This window comes from Callithrix jacchus, chromosome 2 (assembly GCF_049354715.1).
Source record: "Callithrix jacchus isolate 240 chromosome 2, calJac240_pri, whole genome shotgun sequence".
Lineage (NCBI taxonomy): Eukaryota > Metazoa > Chordata > Mammalia > Primates > Cebidae > Callithrix > Callithrix jacchus.
Window position 1 is genome coordinate 76,772,494 of NC_133503.1, and position 25,175 is coordinate 76,797,668.

Here is a 25,175-nt window from a genome sequence, read left to right on the forward strand (position 1 = left end):
AGTGTAGCAACTCTATAATATCATCAAGATCATAGGCTCTTATGTCAACATACAACCAAGTGTGCTGGCTTGTTACCCCATAGTTGCAAGGTGGTTGCTAAACCTCTAAGTGTCACAGCCATGTTTCTGGTAGAAAGAAAGAGAAGGGGCAGGAGTAGCCACATATACATCCTTTTATTGGAAGAAGACAAGCTTTCCCAGAAATTCCCAGCCGATCTCTACTTTGGTCTATTGGCTAGAATTGGGTCATGCATCTAGGGAGGCTGAGAAACCTTGCTTTCCTATCCTCTATTGTGGTAGAAGGCAAGGAAAATGGAGAAGGGGAGTAGGAATGGATATTGTCTGCCCACCTATTAGTGCCTGCTGCTAAGAAAGGGGCATATTAGTCAAAGAACTAAACATTGAGTTAGAGGTCCTTTATTGGAAAGTTGATAGCTGTCTAGATGGCAATGTTTCTACAGTGTTTGAAAGCCTTGTCTTCTGTATTATGTTTAGTTTGGCATCTCTTTGCTGAAGTAAAGTGCTCAAAGAAGCAGCCTGTCTCTTTAGCAAATTTTTTGGTTAGGATCCTTGTCCCTTGCAAATGTCAAAAAATATAACACTATTAGGTTAAAAGGGGAATTTGTTACCACATGTACCTGAAAAATTCAGCAATAAATCAGGTAAATATAAGCAACTTGATCCAGGGTTTCAAATGATGCCAGTAGGACCCAATTCCTCTCTATCTCTCAGCTCTGGATCCCTCTATGTCAGTTATGCTCCCAGTCAAGTCCCTTCATAGAGCAACTCTTGCTAGCTCTAGGGTTACATACTCACAGCCTCAAATCCATTTTAAAAAGTGTTTCTCTTTCCCAAGTATTTGAACAGAAGTCCTGAACCTTATGCATGGGCTTAATTAGTTTATATGCCTTTCCCTGAACCAGTCACTGTGTCCAGGGAGATGCAGAACTCTCACTGCATTGAATTGTAGGCTATGCCTAAACCATCAAGAAAAACAAAACAAAATAAGTGACTGTTACCAGCAAAAATAGAGTAGATGCTGGATGAGAAGTAGCCAGTGTAGCCTTTATGTTCTGAGAACTTCCCTTTTAGGAAATGCTTAAAGGCATCATTTACTTTGTCTCTGCTTTATTGGGGAGATTTTAAAATTCTATTCTAACATAAGCAAAGTGCCACAGCCACTGAAGATTTTAATTTCTTCAGACAACTATACTCATGGTTCTTTATATTCCTAGTAATATCCTAATGTACCCAAGGCATTCAAATATGGGTTGGCAGAAATTCTCTTGACTAATCAATCTACTAGTATGTGTTTCTGTATATTTGGTGTTCAAGTAGTATTTGACTATTAGTTTTATAAATCTTTTTTTTTTTTCAGATGGAGTCTCACTCTGTTGCCCAGGTCAGAGTACAGTGGTGTGATCTTGGCTCACTGCAGCCTCCACCTCCTGAGTTCAAGCGATTCTTGTGCCTCAGCCTCCCAAGTAGCTGGGATTACAGGTGCATGCTACCACACCTGGCTAATTGTTGTATTTTTAGTAGAGACAGGGTTTCACCATGTTGGCCAGGCTGGTCTCAAACACCTGACCTCAGGTGATCCACATGCCTCGGCCTCTCAAAGTATGGGATTACAGGCATGAGCCACCATGCCTGGCCTAGTTTTGTGATTTGACCAGTTATTTTTTTCTTATATAAAATAGGGATAATAAATTGATATATTTACATGACAGGATTGTTGTAAGAATCAAGTAAAATAATAGATATAAAAAGACTTCAAAAATTATAAAGAACTATTCAAATACAAGGGAGAGATTCCTGTATCTCATAAAATTTTGCAACTTTTTTTGCTTTGATATTTTGAAAATATTTTTACCTAATTTAAGTGGCAGACACACAAAAACTTAAGTTATGAAAATAAACTACACTTTGGGGGAAATACTCATTTTTACCTAATTTTTGCCTCTGGTTTGTCTCTGAATTATATTTCTTTTTTTTTTACTTTAAGTTCTGGGATACATGTGCAGATCTTGCAGGATTGTTACATAGGTATACACATGCCATGGAGGTTTGCTGCCTCTATCCCCTGGTCACCTACATTAGATATTTCTCCTAATGTTATCCCTCCCCAATCTCCCCACCTCCTGCTATCCCTCCCCTAGCCCTCAAACCCCAGCAGCCCCCAGTGCGTGATATTCCCCTCCCTGTGTCCATGTGTTCTCATTGTTCAACACCTACTTATGAGTGAGAACATGTGGTGTTTGGTTTTCTGTTCTTGTGTCAGTTTGCTGAGAATGATGGTTTCCAGCTTCATCCATGTCCCTGCAAAGGACATGAACTCATCCTTTTTTACGGCTGCATAGTATTCTGTGGCATATATGTGCCATATTTCTTTATCCAGTCTATCTTTGATGGGCATTTGGGTTGGTTCCAAGTCTTTGCTATTGTAAATAGTGCCACAATGAACATATGAATGTATGTGTCTTTATAATAGATTGGTTTATAATCCTTTGGGTATATACCCAGCAATGGGATTCCTGGGTCAAATGGTATTTCTAGTTCTTAATCCTTGAGGAATCGCCACACTGTTTTCCACAATGGTTGAACTAATTTACACTCCCACCACAGTGTAAAAGCATTCCTATTTCTCCACATCCTCTCCAGCATCTTGTCTCTAGATTTTTTAATGATCACCATTCTAACTGGCGTGAGATGGTATCTCAATGTAGTTTTGATTTGCATTTCTCTAATGACCAGTGATGATGAGTTTTTTTCATATGTTTGTTGGCCACATAAATGTCTTCTTTTAAAAAGTGTCTGTTCATATCTCTTGCCCAATTTTTGATGGGTTTGTTTTTTTCTTGTTTTAGTTCTTTGTAGATTTTGGATATTAGCTCTTTGTCAGATGGGTAGATTGCAAAAATTTTTTCCAATAATTCTATTATTAGTTCTTGGTTCACTCTAATGATTGTTTCTCTGCACAGAGCTTCTCTGTGCAGAAGCTCTTAAATTTAATTAGATCCCATTTGTCTATTTGGCTTTTGTTGCCTTTGCTTTTGGTGTTTTCGTCATGAAGTCCTTGCCTATGCCTATGTCCTGAATGGTATTGCCTAGGTTTTCTTCTAGGGCTTTTATGGCATTAGGTCTTATTTTTAAGTCTTTAATCCATCTGGAGTTAATTTTAGTGTAAGGTGTCAGGAAGGAGTCCAGTTTCTGCTTTCTGCACATGGCTAGCCAGATTTCCCAACACCATTTATTAAACAGGGAATCCTTTCCCCATTGCTTGTTTTTGTCAGGTTTGTCAAAGATCAGATGGTTGTAGATGTGTGGTGTTGCCTCTGAGGCCTCTGTTCTGTTCCATTGGTCTATATCTCTGTTTTGGTACCAGTACCATGCTGTTTTGATTACTGTAGCCTTGTAGTATAGTTTGAAGTCAGGTAGCATGATGCCTCCAGCTTTGTGTTTTATTTATTTTTTTTTTTTGCTTAGGATTGTCTTGGCTAGGTGGGCTATTTTTTGGTTCCATATGAAGTTTAAGTTGGTTTTTTCCAGTTCTATGAAGAAGGTTACTGGTAGTTTGATGGGGATAGCATTGAATCTATAGATTACTTTGGGCAGTATGGCCATTTTCATGATCTTGATTCTCCCTAACCATAAGCATGTAATTTTTTTCCACCTGTTTGTGTCCTCTCTTATTTCCTTGAGCAGTGGTTTGTAGTTCTTCTTGAAGAGGTCCTTTACATTATTTGTTAGTTGTATTACTAGGTATTTTATTCTCTTTGTAGCAATTGTGAATGGGAGTTCGCTCATGATTTGACTCTCTGTCTGTTATTGGTGTATAAGAATGCTTGTGATTTTTGCATATTGATTTTGTATCCTGAGACTTTGCTGAAGTTGCTTATCATCTTAAGGAGATTTTGGCCTGAGACAATGGGGTCTTCTAAATATATGATCTTGTCATCTGCCAATAGAGTCAAATTTTTATGATTGTATATTTAGAAGACCCCTTCCTCTTTTCTTAATTGAATACCTTTATGTCTTTTTCTTGCCTTACTGCTGGCTAGAATTTCCAATACTATGTTCAATAGGAATGGTAAGAGAAGGCACCCTTGTCTAGTGCCAGTTTTCAAAGGAATTACTTCCAGTTTTTGCCCATTCAGTATGATATTATCTGTGAGTTTGTCATAAATAGCTTTTATTATTTTGAGATATGTTCTATCAATACCTAGTTTATTAAGAGTTTTTAGCATAAAGCACTGTTGAATTTTGTTCAAGGCCTTCTCTGTATCTATTGAGATAATCATGTGGTTTTTGTCTTTGGTTTTGTTTATGTGATGGATTACATTTATACATTTGCATATGTTCAACCAGCCTTGCATCCCTGGGATGAAGCCTACTTATTTGTGGTGGATAAGCTTTTTGTTGTGCTATTGCAATTGGTTTGCCAGTATTTTATTGAAGATTTTTGCATTGATGTTTATCATAGATATTGGCCTGAAATTTTCTTTTTTAGTTGTATCTTTGCCAGTTTTGGTATCAGGATGATGTTGGTCTTATAAATGAGTTAAGAAGTGTTCCCTCTTTTTGTATTGTTTGGAATAATTTCAAAAGGAATGGTACCAAAGAAGAGATATACCAGCTCTTCTTTGTACATCTGGTAGAATTTGGCTGTGAACTCATCTGGATGTGGATTCAATTATATTTCTAATAGATTGTTTTTATTTTCTTTCCTAGGTACCTCTTTAGAAGACTATCAGAAGTGCCATAGAAAAATGTAAGAACTAAAAAATTTTAAATTGTATTGAGCTTTTGAAACCCTATTTTATAATAGTTTTATAGCAAGTATGATGGTCCACAAACTCAGGTGTTCATTTATTATTTGTTGAGGACTCACCATGTGTCAGACCTGTTGTAATTGCTAGAGATGTAGTAGTGAACAAAATTGATTAAAAAATCTCTGCCTTCGGCTGGGCATGGTGGCTCAAGCCTGTAATCCCAGCACATTGGGAGGCCGAGGCAGGTGGATCACAAGGTCAAGAGATCGAGACCATCCTGGTCAACAACACGGTGAAACCCCATCTCTACTAAAGATACAAGAAATTAGCTGGGCATGGTGGTGCGTTTCTGTAATCCCAGCTACTCAGGAAGCTGAGGCAGGAGAATTGCCTGAACCCAGGAGGCGGAGGTTGTGGTGAGCTGAGATCGCGCCATTGCACTCCAGCCTGGGTAACAAGAGTGAAACTCCATCTCAAAAAAAAAAAACTCTCTGCCTTCAGCAATGATAGCAAAAAGGAAAAGTTGAAGAAAAATTCAAGAGGGATAGTCAATAATTTTTAATGACAAATTGGAAAAAGTTGAAATTCAAGTTGGCCCCCAGCCCTCTGACTTAGGAAATTGTATGAAAACGTATTCACTAGGTGAGGGAACACAAATGAAAAAGCAAGAGTGGGTTGGGGTGACACTGAGGTACTGACAGTATTTTAAAGTGGAGATGTCCAGCAAGGAGTTGGATGGCCCAGCCTGGAGAGCAAGGGAAAAGTCCTGTGCTGAAGGCATAGTTGCCTCCTTAGGAAAGTTTGTAAAGTGAGAAGAGAGTAGCGTTAGTGTAATAGCCTCTTTATAAATATGCCACATCTAAATGGTGAGAAATTTCTGAAGAAAATAAAATGTTACTGTTGTTTTCGGGGGAATTGTCTTTTAGTAAATTACAATGAAAATTGTAAATATAAATGACTAAGGTCCCTTAAAAAATTCCTTCTACAATTTATAATATAATATATTCTTAAGAAGGATAGAATGATATTTGGATAATAATGATACCAGATTTGAGTGCCTATTATCTACTAGACATCTGGCATTCTCTTTATTTAAGTGGCACATTCACAAAGTAAAATCCCTACAACTTCAACATAGTAGCTAATGGAGAAAGGGAGTTTTATTTATATTGCTATAACTTCTTTGTAGATCCACTTTAATGACTGTTGCATATGTATTTACATGGAGCAAATGTAATAAAAACACTTGATCATGTGTATCTGATACTACTTCGTGTCTCATCTAAATACTGACCTCTCTTTGAAAAATAAAACCTACCACTTACATGTACAAAGAAAATATAGCTTTGTTTTTAAAAAATAACTCATCTAAAGTTCTCATAAACCCTCATCACCCTTCTCCCCTATTTAGCTGGGAAATCATGAGTTAAACTTACTTATTGCCATCCATTTACTTCCAGTTAGAAGTCCTTTTTGGGAGAATGCTGAATCTTGGATTTTATCCCCATTCCATAGTCCTGAGAATGGCATATTGGTAGGTGATCATATCCCATTATCTGCCTGGGCAGTCTCAGTATGTACCTGTTTTTTTGGCCTAATTCTTAATAGAGTACTCTTGTACTCTCAGAAATATTCCAGTTTGGACAGTGTATAATCCTATGCACTCTAAACATAGGTGTATAGGAATAGGGGTAGACCTAATGTAGCCTTCTAGCATGGCTGGGGAAAGGGTAAGATTGGGACCTGAGGGTATCTGGAATCCCATAAGCTGTCTCTGGATTTTTACTGATTGACGCTGCAAGGTTTCTAGACTGGTTTTATACCTGGTCTAGGCTCCATTGAAAAAAAAATCATTGACTCATAAACTTAAGGCCTTATTTAGGACCTGAGTTCCTCCATTGCTGATTTTACCTCACCTTGGTTTCTGTTGCTTTCCCAAACCTTTTGAGTATCATTGAAGTATCTGGACTATGACTAGGTGACTTTCTGCAGTCTTTGTAGTAGAGTCACCTCACCCCAGCACTCCTATTCATGTGTTTTGGGTATAAATTTGGTCACTTTCTTCATTGTGCATGGTATATGGAACCTTGAGAACTTGTTCTCAATGCACAGGAATCGAGAGAATCTCAGAAGGGCTGACTGAGGTCCCCTCTCTGCCTGAGCATCCCCAGCTCTTCTTGTTGTTTCCACCCTGGGTGGACATCTCCTAGAGTTCTAAACATGAAATTTAGTACATACCCCTTATCCTTTTGGCTTTCTCTTCACCTCTTCTAATGTCATCTTCCCACTTATTACCCCTATCTTTATATTTTGGGCTTGAGGGAGAAAAGTCAGCTCCCACTGTCTGTTTTCTAAGTCTTTGTCCCCCTTTTCTTTGTAATAATGCTCTAGACTGGAAGATGTAAAGGAGGGATCTATCTTTGTTAACTTCCTTAGCTTTGTCTTTATCATGCGGTTGTCTTAGTCTGCTTTCTGTTGCTTATTACAAATACCCAAAACTGGATAATTTACAAAGAAAAGGAATCTATCTATCTATCTATCTATCTATCTATCATTAATCATCTATCTTTCTTTCTTTTTATTTTTCTTTCATTTCTTTCTTTTTCTTTCTTTCCTTTTCTTTTTTTTTAAATTTTTTATTGCATTTTAGGTTTTGGGGTACATGTGCAGAACATGCAAGAAAATCGCATAGGTACACACGTGGCAGTGTGTTTTGCTTCCTTTCTCCCCTTCAACCACATTTGGCATTTCTCCCCAGGCTATCACTCCCCAGCTCCCCCTCCCACTGGCCCTCTCCTTTCCCCCCAATAGACCCCAGTGTTTAGTACTCCCCTCCCCCAGTGTTTAGTACTCCCCTTTCTGTGTCCATGTGTTCTCATTTTTCATCACCTGCCTATGGGTGAGAATATGTGGTATTTCATTTTCTGTTCTTCTGTCAGTTTGCTGAGAATGATGTTCTCCAGATTCATCCATGTCCCTACAAACGACACAAACTCATCATTTCTGATTGCTGCATGATATTCCATGGTGTATATGTGCCACATTTTCCCAATCCAGTCTATTATGAATGGGCATTTGGGTTTATTCCAGGTCTTTGCTATTGTAAACATTGCTGCAATGAACATTCGTGTGCATGTGTCCTTATAGTAGAACGATTTATAGTCCTTTGGATATATACCCAGTAATGGGATTGCTGGGTCAAATGGAATTTCTATTTCTAAGGCCTTGAGGAATCGCCACACTTTCTTCCACAATGGTTGAACTAATTTACACTCCCACCAACAGTGTAAAAGTGTTCCTATTTCTCCACATCCTCTCCAGCATCTGTTGTCTCCAGATTTTTTAATGATCACCATTCTAGCTGGCGTGAGATGGTCTCTCAATGTGATTTTGATTTGCATTTCTCTGATGACCAGTGTTGATGAGCATTTTTTCATATGATTGTTGGCCTCATATATGTCTTCTTTTGTAAAGTGACTGTTCATATCCTTTGCCCAATTTTGAATGGGCTTGTCTTTTTCCTGTGAATCTGTTTGAGTGCTTTGTAAATTCTGGATATCAGCCCTTTGTCAGATGGGTAAACTGCAAAAATTTTTTCCCATTCTGTTGGTTGCCGATTCACTCTAGTGACTGTTTCTTTTGCTGTGCAGAAGTTGTGGAGTTTCATTAGGTCCCATTTGTCTATTTTGGCTTTTGTTGCCAATGCTTTTGTTGTTTTGTTCATGAAGTCCTTGCCTACTCCTATGTCCTTGATGGTTTTGCCTAGATTTTCTTCTAGGGTTTTTATGATGCCAGGTCTTATGTTTAAGTCTTTAATCCATCTGGAGTTAATTTTAGTGTAAGGTGTCAGGAAGGGGTCCAGTTTCTGCTTTGTGCACATGGCCAGCCAGTTTTCCCAACACCATTTGTTAAACAGGGAATCCTTTCCCCGTTGCTTGTTTTTGTCAGGTTTATCAAAGATTGTATGGTTGTAGATATGCTGTGTTGCCTCCGATGCCTCTGTTTTGTTCCATTGGTCTATATCTCTGTTTTGGTACCAGTACCATGCTGTTTTGATTACTGTAGCCTTGTAGTATAGTTTGAAATCCAGTAGTGTGATGCCCCCCGCTGTGTTCTTTTTGCTTAGAATTGACTTGGCTATGCGGGCTCTCTTTTGGTTCCATATGAAGTTCATGGTGGGTTTTCCAGTTCTGTGAAGAAAGTCAATGGTAGCCTGATGGGGATAGTGTTGATTCTGTAAATTACTTTGGGCAGTATAGCCATTTTCACGATATTAATTCTTCCTAACCATGAACATGGAATGTTTCTCCATCTGTTTGTGTCCTCTCTGATTTCGTTGAGCAGTGGTTTGTAGTTTTCCTTGAAGAGGTCCCTTATGTTCCTTGTGAGTTGTATTCCTAGGTATTTTATTCTTTTTGTAGCAATTGTGAATGGCAGTTTATTCTTGATTTGGCTCTCTTTAAGTCTGTTATTGGTGTATAGGAATGCTTGTGATTTTTGCACATTGATTTTGTAACCTGAGACTTTGCTGAAGTTGCTTATCAGTTTCAGGAGTTTTTGGGCTGAGGCAATGGGGTCTTCTAGGTATACTATCATGTCGTCTGCAAATAGAGACAATTTGGCTTCCACCTTTCCTATTTGAATACCTTTTATTTCTTTTTCTTGCCTGATTGCTCTGGCTAGAACTTCCAGTACTATATTGAATAGGAGTGGTGAAAGAGGGCATCCTTGTCTAGTGCCGGATTTCAAAGGAAATGCTTCTAGTTTTTGCCCATTCAGTATGATACTGGCTGTTGGTTTGTCATAAATAGCTTTTATTACTTTGAGATATGTTCCATCAATACCGAGTTTATTGAGGGTTTTTAGCATAAAGGGCTGTTGAATTTTGTCGAATGCCTTCTCTGCATTGATTGAGATAATCGTGGTTTTTGGTTTTGGTTCTGTTTATGTGGTGAATTACGTTTATAGACCTGCATATGTTGAACCAGCCTTGCATCCCCGGGTTGAATCCTACTTGATCATGATGGATATGTTTTTTGATTTGCTGTTGCAATCGGCTTGCCAATATTTTATTGAAAATTTTTGCGTCTATGTTCATCATGGATATTGGCCTGAAGTTTTCTTTTGTTGGGTCTCTGCCAGGTTTTGGTATCAGGATGATGTTGGTCTCATAAAATGATTTGGGAAGGATTCCCTCTTTTTGGATTATTTGGAATCGTTTCAGAAGGAATGGTACCAGCTCCTCTTTTTGTGTCTGGTAGATTTGGCTGTGAACCCATCTGGACCTGGAGTTTATTTGTGTGGTAGGCTCTTAATTGTTGCCTCGACTTCAGACCTTGTTATTGGTCTATTCATAGTTTCAGCTTCCTCCTGGTTTAGGCTTGGGAGGACACAGGAGTCCAGGAATTTATCCATTTCTTCCAGGTTTACTAGTTTATGTGCATAGAGTTGTTTGTAATATTCTCTGATGATGGTTTGAATTTCTGTGGAATCTGTGGTGATTTCCCCTTTATCATTTTTTATTGCATCTATTTGGTTGTTCTCTCTTTTCTTTTTAATCAGTCTGGCTAGTGGTCTGTCTATTTTGTTGATCTTTTCAAAAAACCAGCTCTTGGATTTATTGATTTTTTGAAGGGTTTTTCGTGTCTCAATCTCCTTCAGTTCAGCTCTGATCTTAGTTATTTCTTGTCTTCTGCTGGGTTTTGAGTTTTTTTGATCTTGCTCCTCTAGCTCTTTCAATTTTGACGATAGGGTGTCAATTTTGGATCTCTCCATTCTCCTCATGTGGGCACTTATTGCTATATATTTTCCTCTAGAGACTGCTTTAAATGTGTCCCAGAGATTCTGGCATATTGTGTCTTCATTCTCATTGGTTTCAAATAACTTCTTTATTTCTGCCTTCATTTCATTGTTTATCCAGTCAACATTCAAGAGCAAGTTGTTCAGTTTTCACGAAGCTGTGCGGTTCTGGGTTGATTTCTGAATTCTGAGTTCTAACTTGATTGCACTATGGTCTGAGAGACTGTTTGTTATGATTTCAGTTGTTTTGCATTTGCTGAGGAGTGCTTTACTTCCAATTATGTGGTCAGTTTTCGAGTATGTGTGATGTGGTGCTGAGAAGAATGTGTATTCTGTGGATTTGGGGTGGAGAGTTCTGTAAATGTCTATCAGGTTTGCTTGCTCCAGGTCTGAGTTCAAGCCCTGGATATCCTTGTTGGTTTTCTGTCTGGTTGATCTGTCTAATATTGACAGTGGAGTGTTAAAGTCTCTCACTATTATTGTGTGGGAGTCTAAGTCTCTTTGTAAGTCATTAAGAACTTGCCTTATGTATCTGGGTGCTCCTGTATTGGGTCCATATATGTTTAGAATTGTTAGCTCTTCTTGTTGTATCTATCCTATTACCATTATGTAATGGCCTTCTTTGTCTCTTTTGATCTTTGTTGCTTTAAAGTCTATTTTATCAGAGATGAGAATTGCAACTCCTGCTTTTTTTTGCTCTCCATTTGCTTGGTAAATCTTCCTCCATCCCTTTATTTTAAGCCTTTGTGTATCCTTGCATGTGAGATGTGTTTCCTGGATACAGCACACTGATGGGTTTTGGATTATTATCCAATTTGCCAGTCTGTGTCTTTTGATTGGTGCATTTAGTCCATTTACATTTAGGGTTAATATTGTTGTGTGTGAATTTGATACTGCCATTTGATGCTAGCTGGCTGTTTTGCCCAGTAGTTGTTGTAGATTCTTCATTATGTTGATGCTCTTTAGCATTTAGTGTGATTTTGGAATGGCTGGTACTGGTTGTTCCTTTCTATGTGTAGTGCCTCTTTCAGGAGCTCTTGTAAAGCAGGCCTGGTGGTGACAAAATCTCTGAGTACTTGCTTGTTCGCAAAGGACTTTATTTTTCCTTCAGTTATGAAGCTCAGTTTGGCTGGATATGAAATTCTGGGTTGAAAGTTCTTTTCTTTAAGGATGTTGAATATTGGCCCCCACTCTCTTCTGTCTTGTAGTGTTTCTTCTGAGAGATCTGCTGTGAGTCTGATGGGCTTCCCTTTGTGGGTGACCCAACCTTTCTGTCTGGCTGCCCTTAGTATTTTCTTTTTTATTTCAACCTTGTTGAATCTGACGATTATGTGCCTTGGGGTTGCTCTTCTTGCAGAATATCTTTGTGGTGTTCTCTGTATTTCCTGCATTTGAGTGTTGGCCTGTCTTGCTAGGTGGGGGAAATTTTCCTGGATAATGTCCTGAAGAGTATTTTCCAGCTTGGATTCATTCTCTTCGTCACATTCTGGTACACCTATCAAACATAGGTTAGGTCTCTTCACATAGTCCTACATTTCCTGGAGACTTTGTTCATTCCTTTTTGCACTTTTTTCTCTGATCTTGGTTTCTCATTTTATTTCACTGAGTTGATCTTCGACTTCTGATATTCTTTCTTCTGCTTGGTCAATTCAGCTGTTGAAACTTGTGCATGCTTCGTGAAGTTCTCGTATTGTGTTTTTCAGCTCCTTTAATTCATTCATATTCCTCTCTAAGGTATCCATTCTAGTTATTACTTCCTCGAATCTTTTTTCAAGGTTCTTAGTTTCTTTGCATTGATTTAAAACATGTTCTTTTGGCTCACAAAAGTTTCTCATTATCCATCTCCTGAAGTCTAATTCCATCATTTTGTCACAGTCATTCTTTGTCCAGCTTTGTTCCCTTGCTGGTGAGGAGTTTCGGTCCTTTCTAGTAGGCGAGGTGTTCTGGTTTCGGGTGTTTTCCTCCTTTTTGCGCTGGTTTCTTCCCATCTTTGTGGATTTATCCACCTGTCGTCTGTGTAGTTGCTGACTTTTCGATTGGGCCTCTGAGTGGACGCCCAGATTGTTGATGATGAAATATTTCTGTTACTTGGTTTTCCTTCTACCAGTCTAGCCCCTCCACTGTACAACTGCTGAGGTCCACTCCAGGCCCTGCTTGTCTGGGGTGCACCTATAGCAGCTGTGGAACAGTGAGGGATGCTACCAGTTTCTTTTTCTGCTATCTTTGTCCCAGAATGATGCCTGCCAAATGTCAGTCTTCTGGATATAGAGGGGTCAGGGAACTGCTTGAGGAGACAGTCTGTACTTTATAGGAGCTCAAGTGCTGAGCTGTGAGCTCTGTTTTTCATTCAGGGCTGTTAGGCTGCTACATTTAATTCTGCTGCAACAGAACTCATTAAAAAAACCCTTTTTTTCTCAGATGCTCTGTCTCGGGGGTTGGGGCTTTCTTTGTGAGTGTCCATTGTGCTGTCCTGTCCAGCTAGGAGGCAGTCTAGTCACTATTTGCCTGCCGAGGCTACGTTCTGCTGGTGTCAGGTTCACCCTGGTGCTGCAGGCTCTGCCCTTCTGCTGCGGTCTCCACCCTGCTGCCACAGGCTATGCCCTGTGGCGGAGTCTCTCTGTTGTAGCGGGTTGCCTCGGCAACGGCAGGCTGCATCAGCAATGGGTGTGTACCTCAGTAGGGGTGGATTGCCTCGGTAATGGTGGACGACCCTCCCCCATGGAGCTGCACCGTACTGGGTTCAGCTGTGCCCTAAGGGAACCTCTCCCCCGGGAGCGTTTGGAATTGCCATTTTGTTTGTCCCACTGCACTACCCCAAACGCTGTTTTCCTGGAAATTCCTGGGCTCGCTCACTGTCCAAGTCCCATGCAGTCTCAAGTTCAGCCCTCTCAAGTCTCAGGTTGCCGGTTCAACAGGGCACCCAGACCAGTGCACTTTGTGCGGAGCGCTGTGTAGCACCACTGCGCTACATCGCCGGCCGCCAGCTGCACCAGCTGCCGGCTGCACCAGCCAAAACCTCTGCCTGGCATCCCGCGTCTCTCTTATACCTGGGAATTTCCTCATTCTGTGGACAACAAAGATCCGTGTGGAAATGTGACCCAGACTCACCCTGTCCGCGCATTCACCTAGAGCTTCAATCCTGGGTTGTTCTCACTGCGCCATCTTGAGTCCTCTCCTTTCCTTTCTTTTTCTAATCTTTCTTTCCTTTATCTTTCTTTTCTTTTTCTCTCTCTCCACCCCTCCTTACATCTCTGCCTTCCTTCCATCCGTCTATTTTTCTTCCTTTCTTCCTATATTACTTTATTTCTTTTTCTTTTTCTTTTTTTTTTAAAGAAACAGAGCCTTACTCTGTTGCCCAGGGTAGAGTGCAGTGGCACTATCCTAGTTCACTGTATCTTCAAACTCCTGGGTTCAAGTGATCCTCCATCCTCAGCCTCCTGAGTAAATAGGACTATAGGCCCGTGTCATCATGGCTGGCTAGGAATTTATTTCTTACAGTTACAAAGGCTAAGAATTCTAAAGTCAAGGGGCTGCAGTTAGTGGGGATCTTCTTGCTGGTGAGGACTCTGCAGAGTCCTGAGGTGGCAAAGAGCATCACATAGCAAAGGGGCTGAGCACAGTAGCTCAGGTCTTTTTCCTCTTGTAAAGCCAATCATAGCATTCCCATGATAACGTATTAATCCATTAATCCATGAATGGTTTAATCCATTTATAAAGGCAGAGCCCTCATGATCCAGTTACCTCTTAATGGCCCTGTCTCTCAATATTCCCACATTGGAAATTAAATTTCAACATGAATTTTGGAGGGAACAAACATTCAAACCATAGCAGTGGCTAATAGTAGAACTCTGTAGTTGTGTTTTAACTTACATATGCTAATAGGAACTTGAGGAATGTAGCAGAATGTTAAATGTGGTTTTCACGGTGTCTTAGAGTTTGGATAATGACCTTACAGATGAAAACAAATAGTTGTCAAGTACACCCATTCCTTATTCTGTGTAGAATTATCTATGTGGAGTTTGTAAAAGGTGAGATCAAAATCCAATTCTACCAGCATTCGCTCATTACTCATCTCCAAACTAAGAAAAGGCTAAGAATACATGGAAAGGATGCAAAGTCCAAGAATGCCTATTTCTTTGATAAGAGCTATTATTGGTGTCATATGGAGGGAGTGAGGAGACTTCCCCCTCACCTTAACACCAGCGAGGAATCTCCAAGAGAACCATTTGAAAGGTTCAACATATGTTCCTGGGAGTTAGTTTCTGACTCATACCTGATAACTCTAAAGGCAACAGAATCTATTAAGTGCTTTGGAATGGTGGAATAAAGAGGAAGCTAGATATACTTTAAGAGTTTGACATGACAAAGATTTGTGCATAGTGCCTATAGGTCAAATATGGATTCCATAGAAGGGGAATAATTATGGATAATCTTGAAAGGGATTATTCCCAATATGACTTCCTGCAAAGGATGAAGTAACCTCACTCAAAAGTGGTTGGGTGTTCTCTCATCAAAGGCAAAAGCTGAGGAGACAATACAAAACAGCAAGTGAGAGAGCCCCAGTGATAAGTAAACCTCCAAAGAACTTTTCATAATACTTCAAGTTTGAAAGAGTCTGCATTTGATTATCTTTCATACCTCTGAGATACCAATGGCACATAAGAGTATCAGTCAAGATTGAGAAAGACCTTTCCTGTGCATTTCTAGAACTCACTGTAATTCACTGCCAGAGGAACCAGAAGAGTTACTTCCAAATAGGTAAGAGAAAAGAACAAGAAATAGAGACAAGAGCAGTGGTGGTTGCTCTTCCTACAGCATATTCTGAGTCTAAATCAAGCCCAAGCTGAGAAAAGGAAAAAATTTAAATTAGATAAGAAGAGTTTGGAGTTGTGATATTACACTGAACTTTGTGTTACCTAAAAATAACTACTTATTATAAGAGAATGCCAGAAAGTCATTAGTAAAAAGAAATCTACCCTGAAAGTTCATTCAGAGGCAAGAAAGTAGTATTTTGACAGGATGTGTTTAAAGGGAAATATGAAAGAATAAAATTATATCTGTTTACTGAGTTCAACTATTCAATTAATCGGTATAGGAATTTAGAAAATCCCCTTCTCACCTTTGGTTTCAACTGCATTTTCTTGCTAGGGACTCAGAAATCCCATTTTTTTGGTCAAAGGCTGAGCTTTGATCCTTTGGTATTTATTCCTCTTGTGATAGCCAGTCCTTTCCTACACATTTAGATAGAATTGGAGGTGGTCTAATTTGTAGAAGTATCAAAAAAACCCAGGATATTAATTTCAAAAAAAAAATCTTTTACTGCACTCTAGTCTGGGTAACAAAGCAAGACTATCAATAATCATAATAATCATCATCAATCTCTCATGTATCTTAAAAGTCTTTCAACAAGAATCTTAAGAAACTAGATAGCTATCCCTTTTACATAAACGAGGTAACCAAGACTCAAGACAGGCTAAGTAGCTTTTCAGAGGCTACTCAATTGTAAGTAGTGGAACTGGGGTTTAAAGGAAGGTCTGTCTTATTCTAAACACTATGTTATGTCCTCTATACATATTATACATATTGCTTTACACCGATAAATGTACAAAATGTATTATTGTCTTTTTTACTAAACTATTTGTTTATATAAATATGGTAACATTTTCTAATCAACTGTATATTTTCCCACAGGATAATTAATCACATATAAATATCTTTATTTTAAATATTATTTGAGGATTTTTGAAAGGCAAGATTTAGAAATACTACTGATTAGTTTGTTCTTGTTTTAGAGTGATGACAGTAGAAGATAAAAATATTTCTCCAAAAACAAAGTGTGCTTCAAATTCAGAATCAGGTAACAAATAATGAAACTATTTTCTGTAGTAATTATAATATTTCTATTAAAATAAATGATTCTGTATTTATTTTTGCTACATGCAACATGCATTAACGAAGTTAGTAGCTTGGTGAACTGAGTACTTTTTAGCTTGATTGTATTTAAGAAATGAAGATATGTGGGATTAGAAAGTGGGTCTTAGCTATCTCCACAGCATCAATCATTTATTCATTTAATAAACATTTAGTGAACATAAACTCTGTACTAGACATTGTTATGTATACTAGTGGGAGGTGATACACTTTTCCTACCCTTGTAAGTTTCAATTGTAGGAGAGGACAGTAAGTAAACAGATATATTATGGTTATGCATAATGATTGAAAAATAAAGGGATCAGCAAAGTGTCTTGCATTATTAACCCTGTCTTATGGAATTTACTATTGGAATAAATTTAGCAAGATGTTTACATCCTTATTAACCTCTGCTATATCTCAGATTTCTCTTTTCTGTATTTCTTGTATCAAGTTTTATAACATCCATTTGAGAGTAAACTTGAAGAATTACTGATTTTGCTCTTGATGGTTGTAAATGTTTGTATGCATGTGTATGTGCAAAATCTTCACTTTAAGACGGTATCTTAATGAGCATTTACAAAGTGCTGCACATTAAGTTAGGAAATATAGGTATAAGACAATTAATATGCTTTCTGTTCTAAGCAAAACTAGTCTAGTGATAAAAACTAATCTTGTAAAAGCACAAAATCCTTGGAAGGAGTAATGCCTTCTACCCTGGAGGATTAGCATTAGAAGAAGGATTTGTTTTATAGATCAAAGAATAAGGGAATGTGTCAATAACAGATGAGCGATAATTAAAGGGAAAGTGGTAAGGGTACCAAAAACAACCATGATTTTACCTAGGTTTTTCCTAATAAAAAGTGTTCCTTTTGCTATGGAAAATATTTATAAAGCTTGGTGGTAGGCAGAATAGTGATTCTTGAATTCTGTATGTTTTTGTATTCTTACTTTTGTGTGGTAATTTTAAATTTAAAATTAAATAGTTCACTTCTTGCTCTAGAGGTTTTTTTACACATTTCTTTTTTAAATTTTTTATTTTTAATATTTGTGGATACATAGATGGTATATATATTTATGGCTTACATAAGATATTTTAATACAGGCATGAAATGCATAATAATCACATCAGGGTAAGTGGGGTATCCATGCCCTCAAGCATTTATCCTTTGTGTTACAAATAATCCAGTCTACTCTTAGTTATTTTTAAATGTACAATTAAATACCCATTATCCACCCCCACCTTCCCTACAATGCACTCCTCCATTTATTCTAAATGTACTGAGAAATACATCTTAGATCATCTTAGAGCAGAGGGATGACATGATCAGATATATATTTTTTTAGTTTACATTTTAATACATTTAAATAGCCCCATAGGTCAGTAACTACAACACTGGACATTACCATTTTAGGATATTCATAAATGTTGTAGTAAGATGTAAAATAATCTAAATATAATATCTGAAAAACCACTGTGTTTCACCTATTCTTTTTGCTTTATCCATTACTCCACAGGACCAAGCGCTAAGCTGGAGAAAGTCCAAGCTTCTAAGAGCCCTTGAGTTCTGTGTTTCTAGGTCCAATGAGTCTGTGGTCCTAAGGTTCTAAGACGTGTTACTTTTCTATGTTCCAAAGGCTCAGATATATATTTTAGAATAATCATTTGGGCTGTTATGTGGAAAATAGACTAAGAAGGCAAGAGTGGAAGCCAGAAGACCTTATTAAATTATTATAAGTGATCAGATAATAGTGTTTTGGACCAAGGTGGTAGCAGTGGTCTGGTTTGGAATATATTTTAAAGGCAGGTATACCAGGAATTTGTGATTAGGCTGGATATTAGGTAAGAGAGAAAAATAGAAGTCAAGGATGAATATTAAATTCTTGAGAAATCATATGAATGATGACACCATTTACTGAGATAGGAGCACTATAGGGCAGAGCAAGTTGGAAGAACCATTAATAGAAATTTTTTTGGACATATTAAATTTGATCTGTCAGACCATACACATAATGTTGTGTGAAAGAACATACCTACAACATGTATATACTATATAATTTCATACATATAAACTTCAAGAACAGGCAGGACTATTCAGGGTGACATGTCAAAACACTGGTAGTCTTTGGAAAGGAGGTGCCAACAAGGAAAGAACATGTAGAAAAATTCTCAGGTGCTGGAGATATTTTATATCTTGATCTGGGTGGTAGATACATGGATGAATATGTATATACCAATATTTGTGACTGTTATATTTATGGTATACTTCAATAAAATATTTTAAAACTGAAAGGCTTATTAGCTTTCAAGTAGAGGGGTTATGAAGACAGTTTATGATGAGGAGTCTGGAGTTCATGCCAGAGGCTGGGGCTATGGATACATATTTGGAGTCAGCAAAGAGATGTTTTGAAACCACAGGATTAAATGAATTAATGTAGGAGGTAAAAATAATTTTTAAAAAACATACAGTGAATGGAAATAGGACACTCCAACATTTAAAAGTAGGAAAAGGGAAAAATATTCAGCAAAGGAAACTGAGACCTAGTGGCTGGTGCTGAAATAGGAAAACCAGGAAGAATGATGCCTCAGAAGCCAGGAGAGGAGAGTGTTTTAAGGACAGAATAATCCCAGCTATGACAAAGGTTATCAAGAGTATAAAATAAAATGGGGATTGAGGACTAAGAATCATCACAGCCAAGATCTAAACTGGTTCTACTCTATTATCCTCCAGCTTGGTTATCAGATGTGGTTTAGCAAACCAGAAACCTGAGGGTCAACCTTGACATTTCCTTTTTTATCATTTCTCAGGATACTATCTAATCTATTTCCAAATCTTAGTATTTATTTTGTCTCCTACAGAGCTCTCAAACCACCTGCTTCATCTTACCCTCAAAGATCCATATGGCAGGAGTGATTAGTCTCTAGTGTTGACAGATTTAGAAAATAAAGTTACAGAATGCTCAGTCAAATTTGAATTCCAATAAACAGCAAATAATTTTTAATGTAAGTATGTTCTAAATACTGCTCATCCTTGTGCTATTAAATGTGATATACTAAAATATTATTCAGTGTTTATCTGAAATTCACATTTAACTGGGCATAGTGTATTTTGTCTTCAACCTTATTAGCCTCTGTAGTGAGGCTGAGGAATACGTAAGCAATACACAGATTGTAAAAAGGACTTTATAATGGTAATTTAAGGAGCTTGAGTTTAACTTAGGGCAGTGGAAAGACTTTGAAGAGTTTAAGGAAACAATATTTGTATTTTAGGTATACAAGGATAATGGACTGCAGAGGGAGGTGAATTGAAATGCTATTGAAATCTAAAGAAAAATCTTTTGGTGCCTTAATTCAAGGTAGTGGTGTTAAAAATAACAAAATGCTGGGCAGGGCATGGTGGCTTATGCCTGTAATCCCAGTACTTTGGGAGACCAAAGTGGATGGATCACTTGAGGTTAGGAGTTCAAGACCAGCTTGGCCAACATGGTGAGATCCCATCTCTACTAAAAAATATATAAAAATTAGCTAGGCATGGTGGTGCATGCCTGTAATCTCAGCTACTTGGGAGGTTGAGGCAGGAGAATCACTTGAACCTGGGAGGTGGAGGTTGCAGTGAACCCAGATCACACCACTGCACTCTAGTCTGGGGAACATAGCAAGACTTCATCTCAAAATAAATAAATTAAATAAAAAAGAAAAGGAAAAAGAAAAGCTGAATATGCAATTTTAAATCCATGTGATAGGCAAAATTGGCACATAGCACTCAATAAATATTTGTTGCTTAGATTGAGTCCAGAAAGAGGAAAAGGGAAGACTCAAGACTGAAGAGGAGACATAAAAAGGAGCCAAGCTGGAAATGTTCCAGCCTGTTGTATTAAGGTCCAATGAGGTAGGACAGGAAAAGTTTCTGCTGATATTGGTAGGAGTAAAACTGGATACTTTAGATTTGGAAGTAAATAGCGGGAGAGGAGATAAAGTTAGTATATGTGGACAGATCTTTGAAGAGTGCCTACGGGAAAGAAGAGGTATAGGGGCTGTAGCAGGAGATGGATATGAGGTACAGGAAAAGTTTTTGAAGAAAGAGGCTTGAGTATGTTTAAGATGTTGATAGAAAAGTTGCAGTAAACAGGTACACTAAAAGCCGAGACTTTGCTACTATAGAATTTTTCCACATAACCAAAAACCACTTGTACCACTAAAGCTATTGAAATTAAAAAAAAAAAAAAGAAAAAATTGCAGTAGAAAAAGAGCTTGAAAATGTGGAGAGTGAAAATGGTTGGATAATGAATGAAGAATTATAATCACAACTTTCCCTACTAACTGAAAAGAAAATATTTTATATGTATCTTATTTGCTTCTGTGAAACCTGGAGCTCTTAAGACAGGGATGTTTTTATTATTCAACATACATAAATTTTTCTTGTTTAATTATTAACAAAGTCACAGTCATTAAAATAAGGGGGTTTAAAAAACACTGTTTTGTCAAATTTGAATTCTGTTAGTTTTTGGACTTATAGTTAATGACAGATGAAATAAGTAGAATGCTAAACTATGTTTTTATTTATAGATAATGCAGCTTGTGAGATTTTGCTTGCTGAGAAAACTTGCCCTTCAACTCCTGAAAAAACAAAGAAAAAAGCAAGTATTGAAGCAGAATAACTACATAAATCATAATGAATTTCATTAATAAAGAATATACTTTTAACTAACACTTTAAATTTACTTTTTTTTGTTGTTAAGAAATGCGGTCTCATTCTATCACCTAGGTTAAAGTTCAGTGCTGCGATCATAGCTCACTACAGCTTTGAACTTCTGGGCTTAAGCTTTTCTCCTGCTTCAGCCTCCTGAGTAGTGGAACTACAGGCATGCATGCACTACCAGGCCCAGCTAATTTTTAATTTTTTTTTTTTTTTTTTTTTGTAGATAATGAGGTTTTCCTTATTGCCCAGGTTAGTCTCAAAATCCTGGCCTCAAGTGATCCTACCACCTCAGCCTTTCAAAGTGCTGGGATTACTGGCATGAGCCACTATGCCTAGCCTTAACTAACACCTTTAAAGGAATTCTTTTTCAACTATTTAAGTCAGTAATTAAAAGTATTTTGGGAGTTTATCAAATAGATTATTTAATTTTATGAAAAAGAATGAAAATGTACAGTAGTCCCCCTTATCTGTAAGGGATACATCCCAAGACCCCCAGTGGATGTGGATAGTACTGACCCTGTGTATACTGTATTTTTCTGATTTGATAACTGAGACATCTACTGAGTAACTAATGAGCGAGTAGTATGTCTATAATGGATATATTGAATAAATGGATGATTGATCCTGAAGTGGACTGGACTGAGGGGGATGGCACACAATTTCATCATGCTATCATCATGTTACTCAGAATGGTGTGCAATTTAAAACTTACAAATTGTTTTATTTCCAGGACTTTCCTTTTTATATTTTGGACTGTGGTTGACCACAGGTAACTGAACTGTGGAAAACAAAACTGTGGGTGGGTAAGGGGGACCAGTGTACTTTACATTTTTTCCAACTTCCCTTTGAACAATGCTGAAGATTACTAGTGAATCATATGTTAGGCTTGGAATCTGGAGATTTTTTTTTTTTTTTTTTTGAGATAGGGTCTTGCTCTGTCACCCAGGCTGGAGTGCAGTGGCTTACTGACTACTCACTGCAGCCTTGACCTACCTAGACACAGATGATCCTCTTGCCTCAGCCTGCCTAGTAGCTGGGACTACAGGCACACACTGCCACACATGCTAATTTTCATTTTTTGTAGAGACAGGGTTTCATCATGTTGCTCAGGCTGGTCTTGAACTCCTGGGCTCAAGCGATCCATCTGCCTCAACCTCCCAAAATGTGGGATCACAGGTATGAGCCATCAAGCCCAGCTAGAATCTGGAGGTCTTTGGGGAAAATTTGGGACTTTATTTTGTAGGTAGCAAGAGCTACTTTTTGAGTGGCTTTTCAGCTTTTCATTAATTACGTCTTTTCTTTATATCATTCCAGGCAGGTTAGTAGTTAGTGTTTGTTTGTTTTTTACCTATTTTATAGCTGAGAAAACTGAGCTTTAGATTTTCACCAGTTTTTTTGAGGAGATTATGGCAGGTATTTCTGGATCTAAAGCCTATATACTCTTTTTACTACACTAGATTGTCACCATAAGGAATTAGGGAGCAAATTGAAAGGGAGCAAGAGTGGGAATAGGGAGACCCATTTGTAGGAAGTTACAAAGATTTTTGGTGAAAGATTGTCATGGCTTTGACTAGAGTGTTTGATAGGAGAGATAAGATATATGCGTGTATTCAAGATAATTTTGCCTGTAGAGTTGATAGATTGGATACAAATGATGAAGGAAAGAGAAATGTTAAGAACAGCATCTTTGATGGATAAAGATGCTATTTAGTGTGACAGGAAAAAAGGAGTTCTGAGGATGCACGAAGATGAAAATGTTGAGAAGGCCATTGGCTATAAATCTGGAGGTCAGGGGAAGAGATGTACTTTATTATAGATATTTTTTTAAAGACATAGAAAAGGGTAAAATCACCTAGGAAAGAATATCTATGGAGTAAGAAGAGAAGTGGTCCCAGGTTGGTCCCTGGAAAACTCCATAGTCAGGTATAAAAGGAAGAGTGGCTGGAAAAGAGGAGAAAAATAAACAGAATATAGTATCATAGATATCAAGAGAGGATATCATTTCACCCATAAAAGGAGGAATGAACAATGCTGCTTGAAGGTCCAGTGTTATAAAAAAATTTTTTTTTTTGTTTTTTGTGCCTATGTTATTTTATTTATATTAAAAGTATTAATTATTATGAGTACATAATAGCTATATATATTTATGGGGTACATATGATGTTTTGATAAAGCCACACATGCATAATAATCGAATCAGGGTAATTGGGATATCCATCATCTCAAAATTTATTGTTTCTTTGTGTTCAAAAGGAATTTAAAAGTCAATTGTAGGATTTCCAGTTTCTAGTGCAGCAATGTAAGAATCTTAAGTCATTACTTTGTCCTAACAACAAGTAAAGAGTCGAATGAACTGAAAAGTCACTGGTTCTTCTTAGGTTCATCAGAGAAGTAAGGACATAGAGAAAACTGCTTCACCAAATATTAGATAGATAAACAGGAGGATACAGAGAATCACAGCTTACCACAGAAACCCATGAACAGAAACCTCCATGGGAACCATTGCCAGGATAGGATGACCTAAACAGTGTTTATGAATTGCTGGAGGCTCCATATGGACAAATCTGAGAGTCATAGGGGGTGTCCCTGCCACTTTTGAGAGTTTTATTTCCAGGAGCTCTACTACCAGATCTTCATAGTAAATGTTAGAGTAAAATTCCCTCATGCTTCTAGCAGTGGGAGCAGAAAGGAACTATTTGAAACAGAATGTCAGAACAGTCTGGGTTTTTTTATAACAAGGCCTGGCCTAAAGAGAAAGTATTTTTCTAGAACCTAACCTGTTGGGGGACCAATGTGGCAGACAAACTGGTTCTAATGTTTATATAGAGAGGAAAAAGATACAGAATAGCCAACTCAATATTGAAGGAGAAAAAGTCAAAGGACTGATACTACCTGTATTCAAGACTTACTGTAAAGCTACAATAATCAAGACAGTGTGAGTTTGGTAAAAGAACAAACAAACAGATTAATGGAACAGAATGGAAAGAGAGCCCAGAAATAGACCCATGTAAATATAATCAACTGATCTTTGACAAAGGAGCAAAGGCAATATAATGGAGAAAAGTTGGTCTTTTCTGCAAATGGTGCTTGAGTAACTGGACCCCAAAATGCAAAAACATGAACCTAGACACAGACCAAGATTGAGTAAGGAAGAAACAGAAAACCTGAACAGACCAATAATAAGTAGTGAGATTGAATCAGTAATAAAAAGTCTCCCAATAAAGAAAAGCCCAGGGCCAAATGAATTCACTGCCAAATTCTACCAAACTTATAAAGAAAAACTAATACCAATCACCCTCATACTACTTCAAAAAATCAAAGAGGAGGGAATTCTCCCTAACTCATTCTTTGAGGCCAGCATTAACCTGATTCCAAAACTAGACAAGGACACAACAACAGCAAATAGAAAAGTACAGACCAGTATCCCTGATGAACATAGACACCAAAATCCTCAACAAAATACTAGCAAACTTCATCCAACAGCACACCAAAAAGAAAATACACCTTGATTCAGTGGGTTTTATACCAGGGAGGCAAGAATGGTTTAACCTATGCAAATCAGTAAATTTGATACATCACATTAACAGAACCAAGAACAAAAACTACCTGATTATTTTTATAGATGCAGAGAAAGTATTTGATAAAACTGAACATCCCTTCATGACAAAAACTCAGCAAACTAGGCATAGAAAGACCATATCTCAAAATAATAAAGGTAATATATGACAAAACCCACAGCTAACATCAGAGTGAATGGGGAAAAGTTACAAGCCTTTCCTTTAAGAACAAGACAAGAATGCCCACCTTCCCCGTGCCTATTAAACATACTATTAGACGTTCTGGCCAGAGCAATCAGGCAAAAAAAAAAAGGCATCCATGTTGGAAAAGAAGAACTCAAATTGACCCTCTTTGGGGACTACATTATTCTTATTTTTAGAAAACCAAAGTCTCCAAGAAAAAACTCTTAGGGCTAGGCACAGTGGCTTACACCTGT

At 37.7% G+C, this 25,175-nt stretch overlaps 1 protein-coding gene across 6 annotated transcripts in view; it reads left to right on the forward strand.

The window, feature by feature from the left end:
• The window catches only part of MEIKIN (meiotic kinetochore factor), a 107,369-nt gene that overhangs the window by 37,681 nt on the left and 44,513 nt on the right, over window positions 1-25,175 (forward strand). For all 6 annotated transcript variants that reach the window (XM_035290918.3, XM_078364921.1, XM_035290917.3 and 3 more), the window contains exons 7-9: window positions 4,732-4,771; window positions 16,364-16,428; window positions 21,049-21,119. In XM_035290918.3, the coding sequence (XP_035146809.1) occupies window positions 4,732-4,771; window positions 16,364-16,428; window positions 21,049-21,119 (176 nt within the window). The remainder of the gene's footprint in view (window positions 1-4,731; window positions 4,772-16,363; window positions 16,429-21,048; window positions 21,120-25,175) is intronic.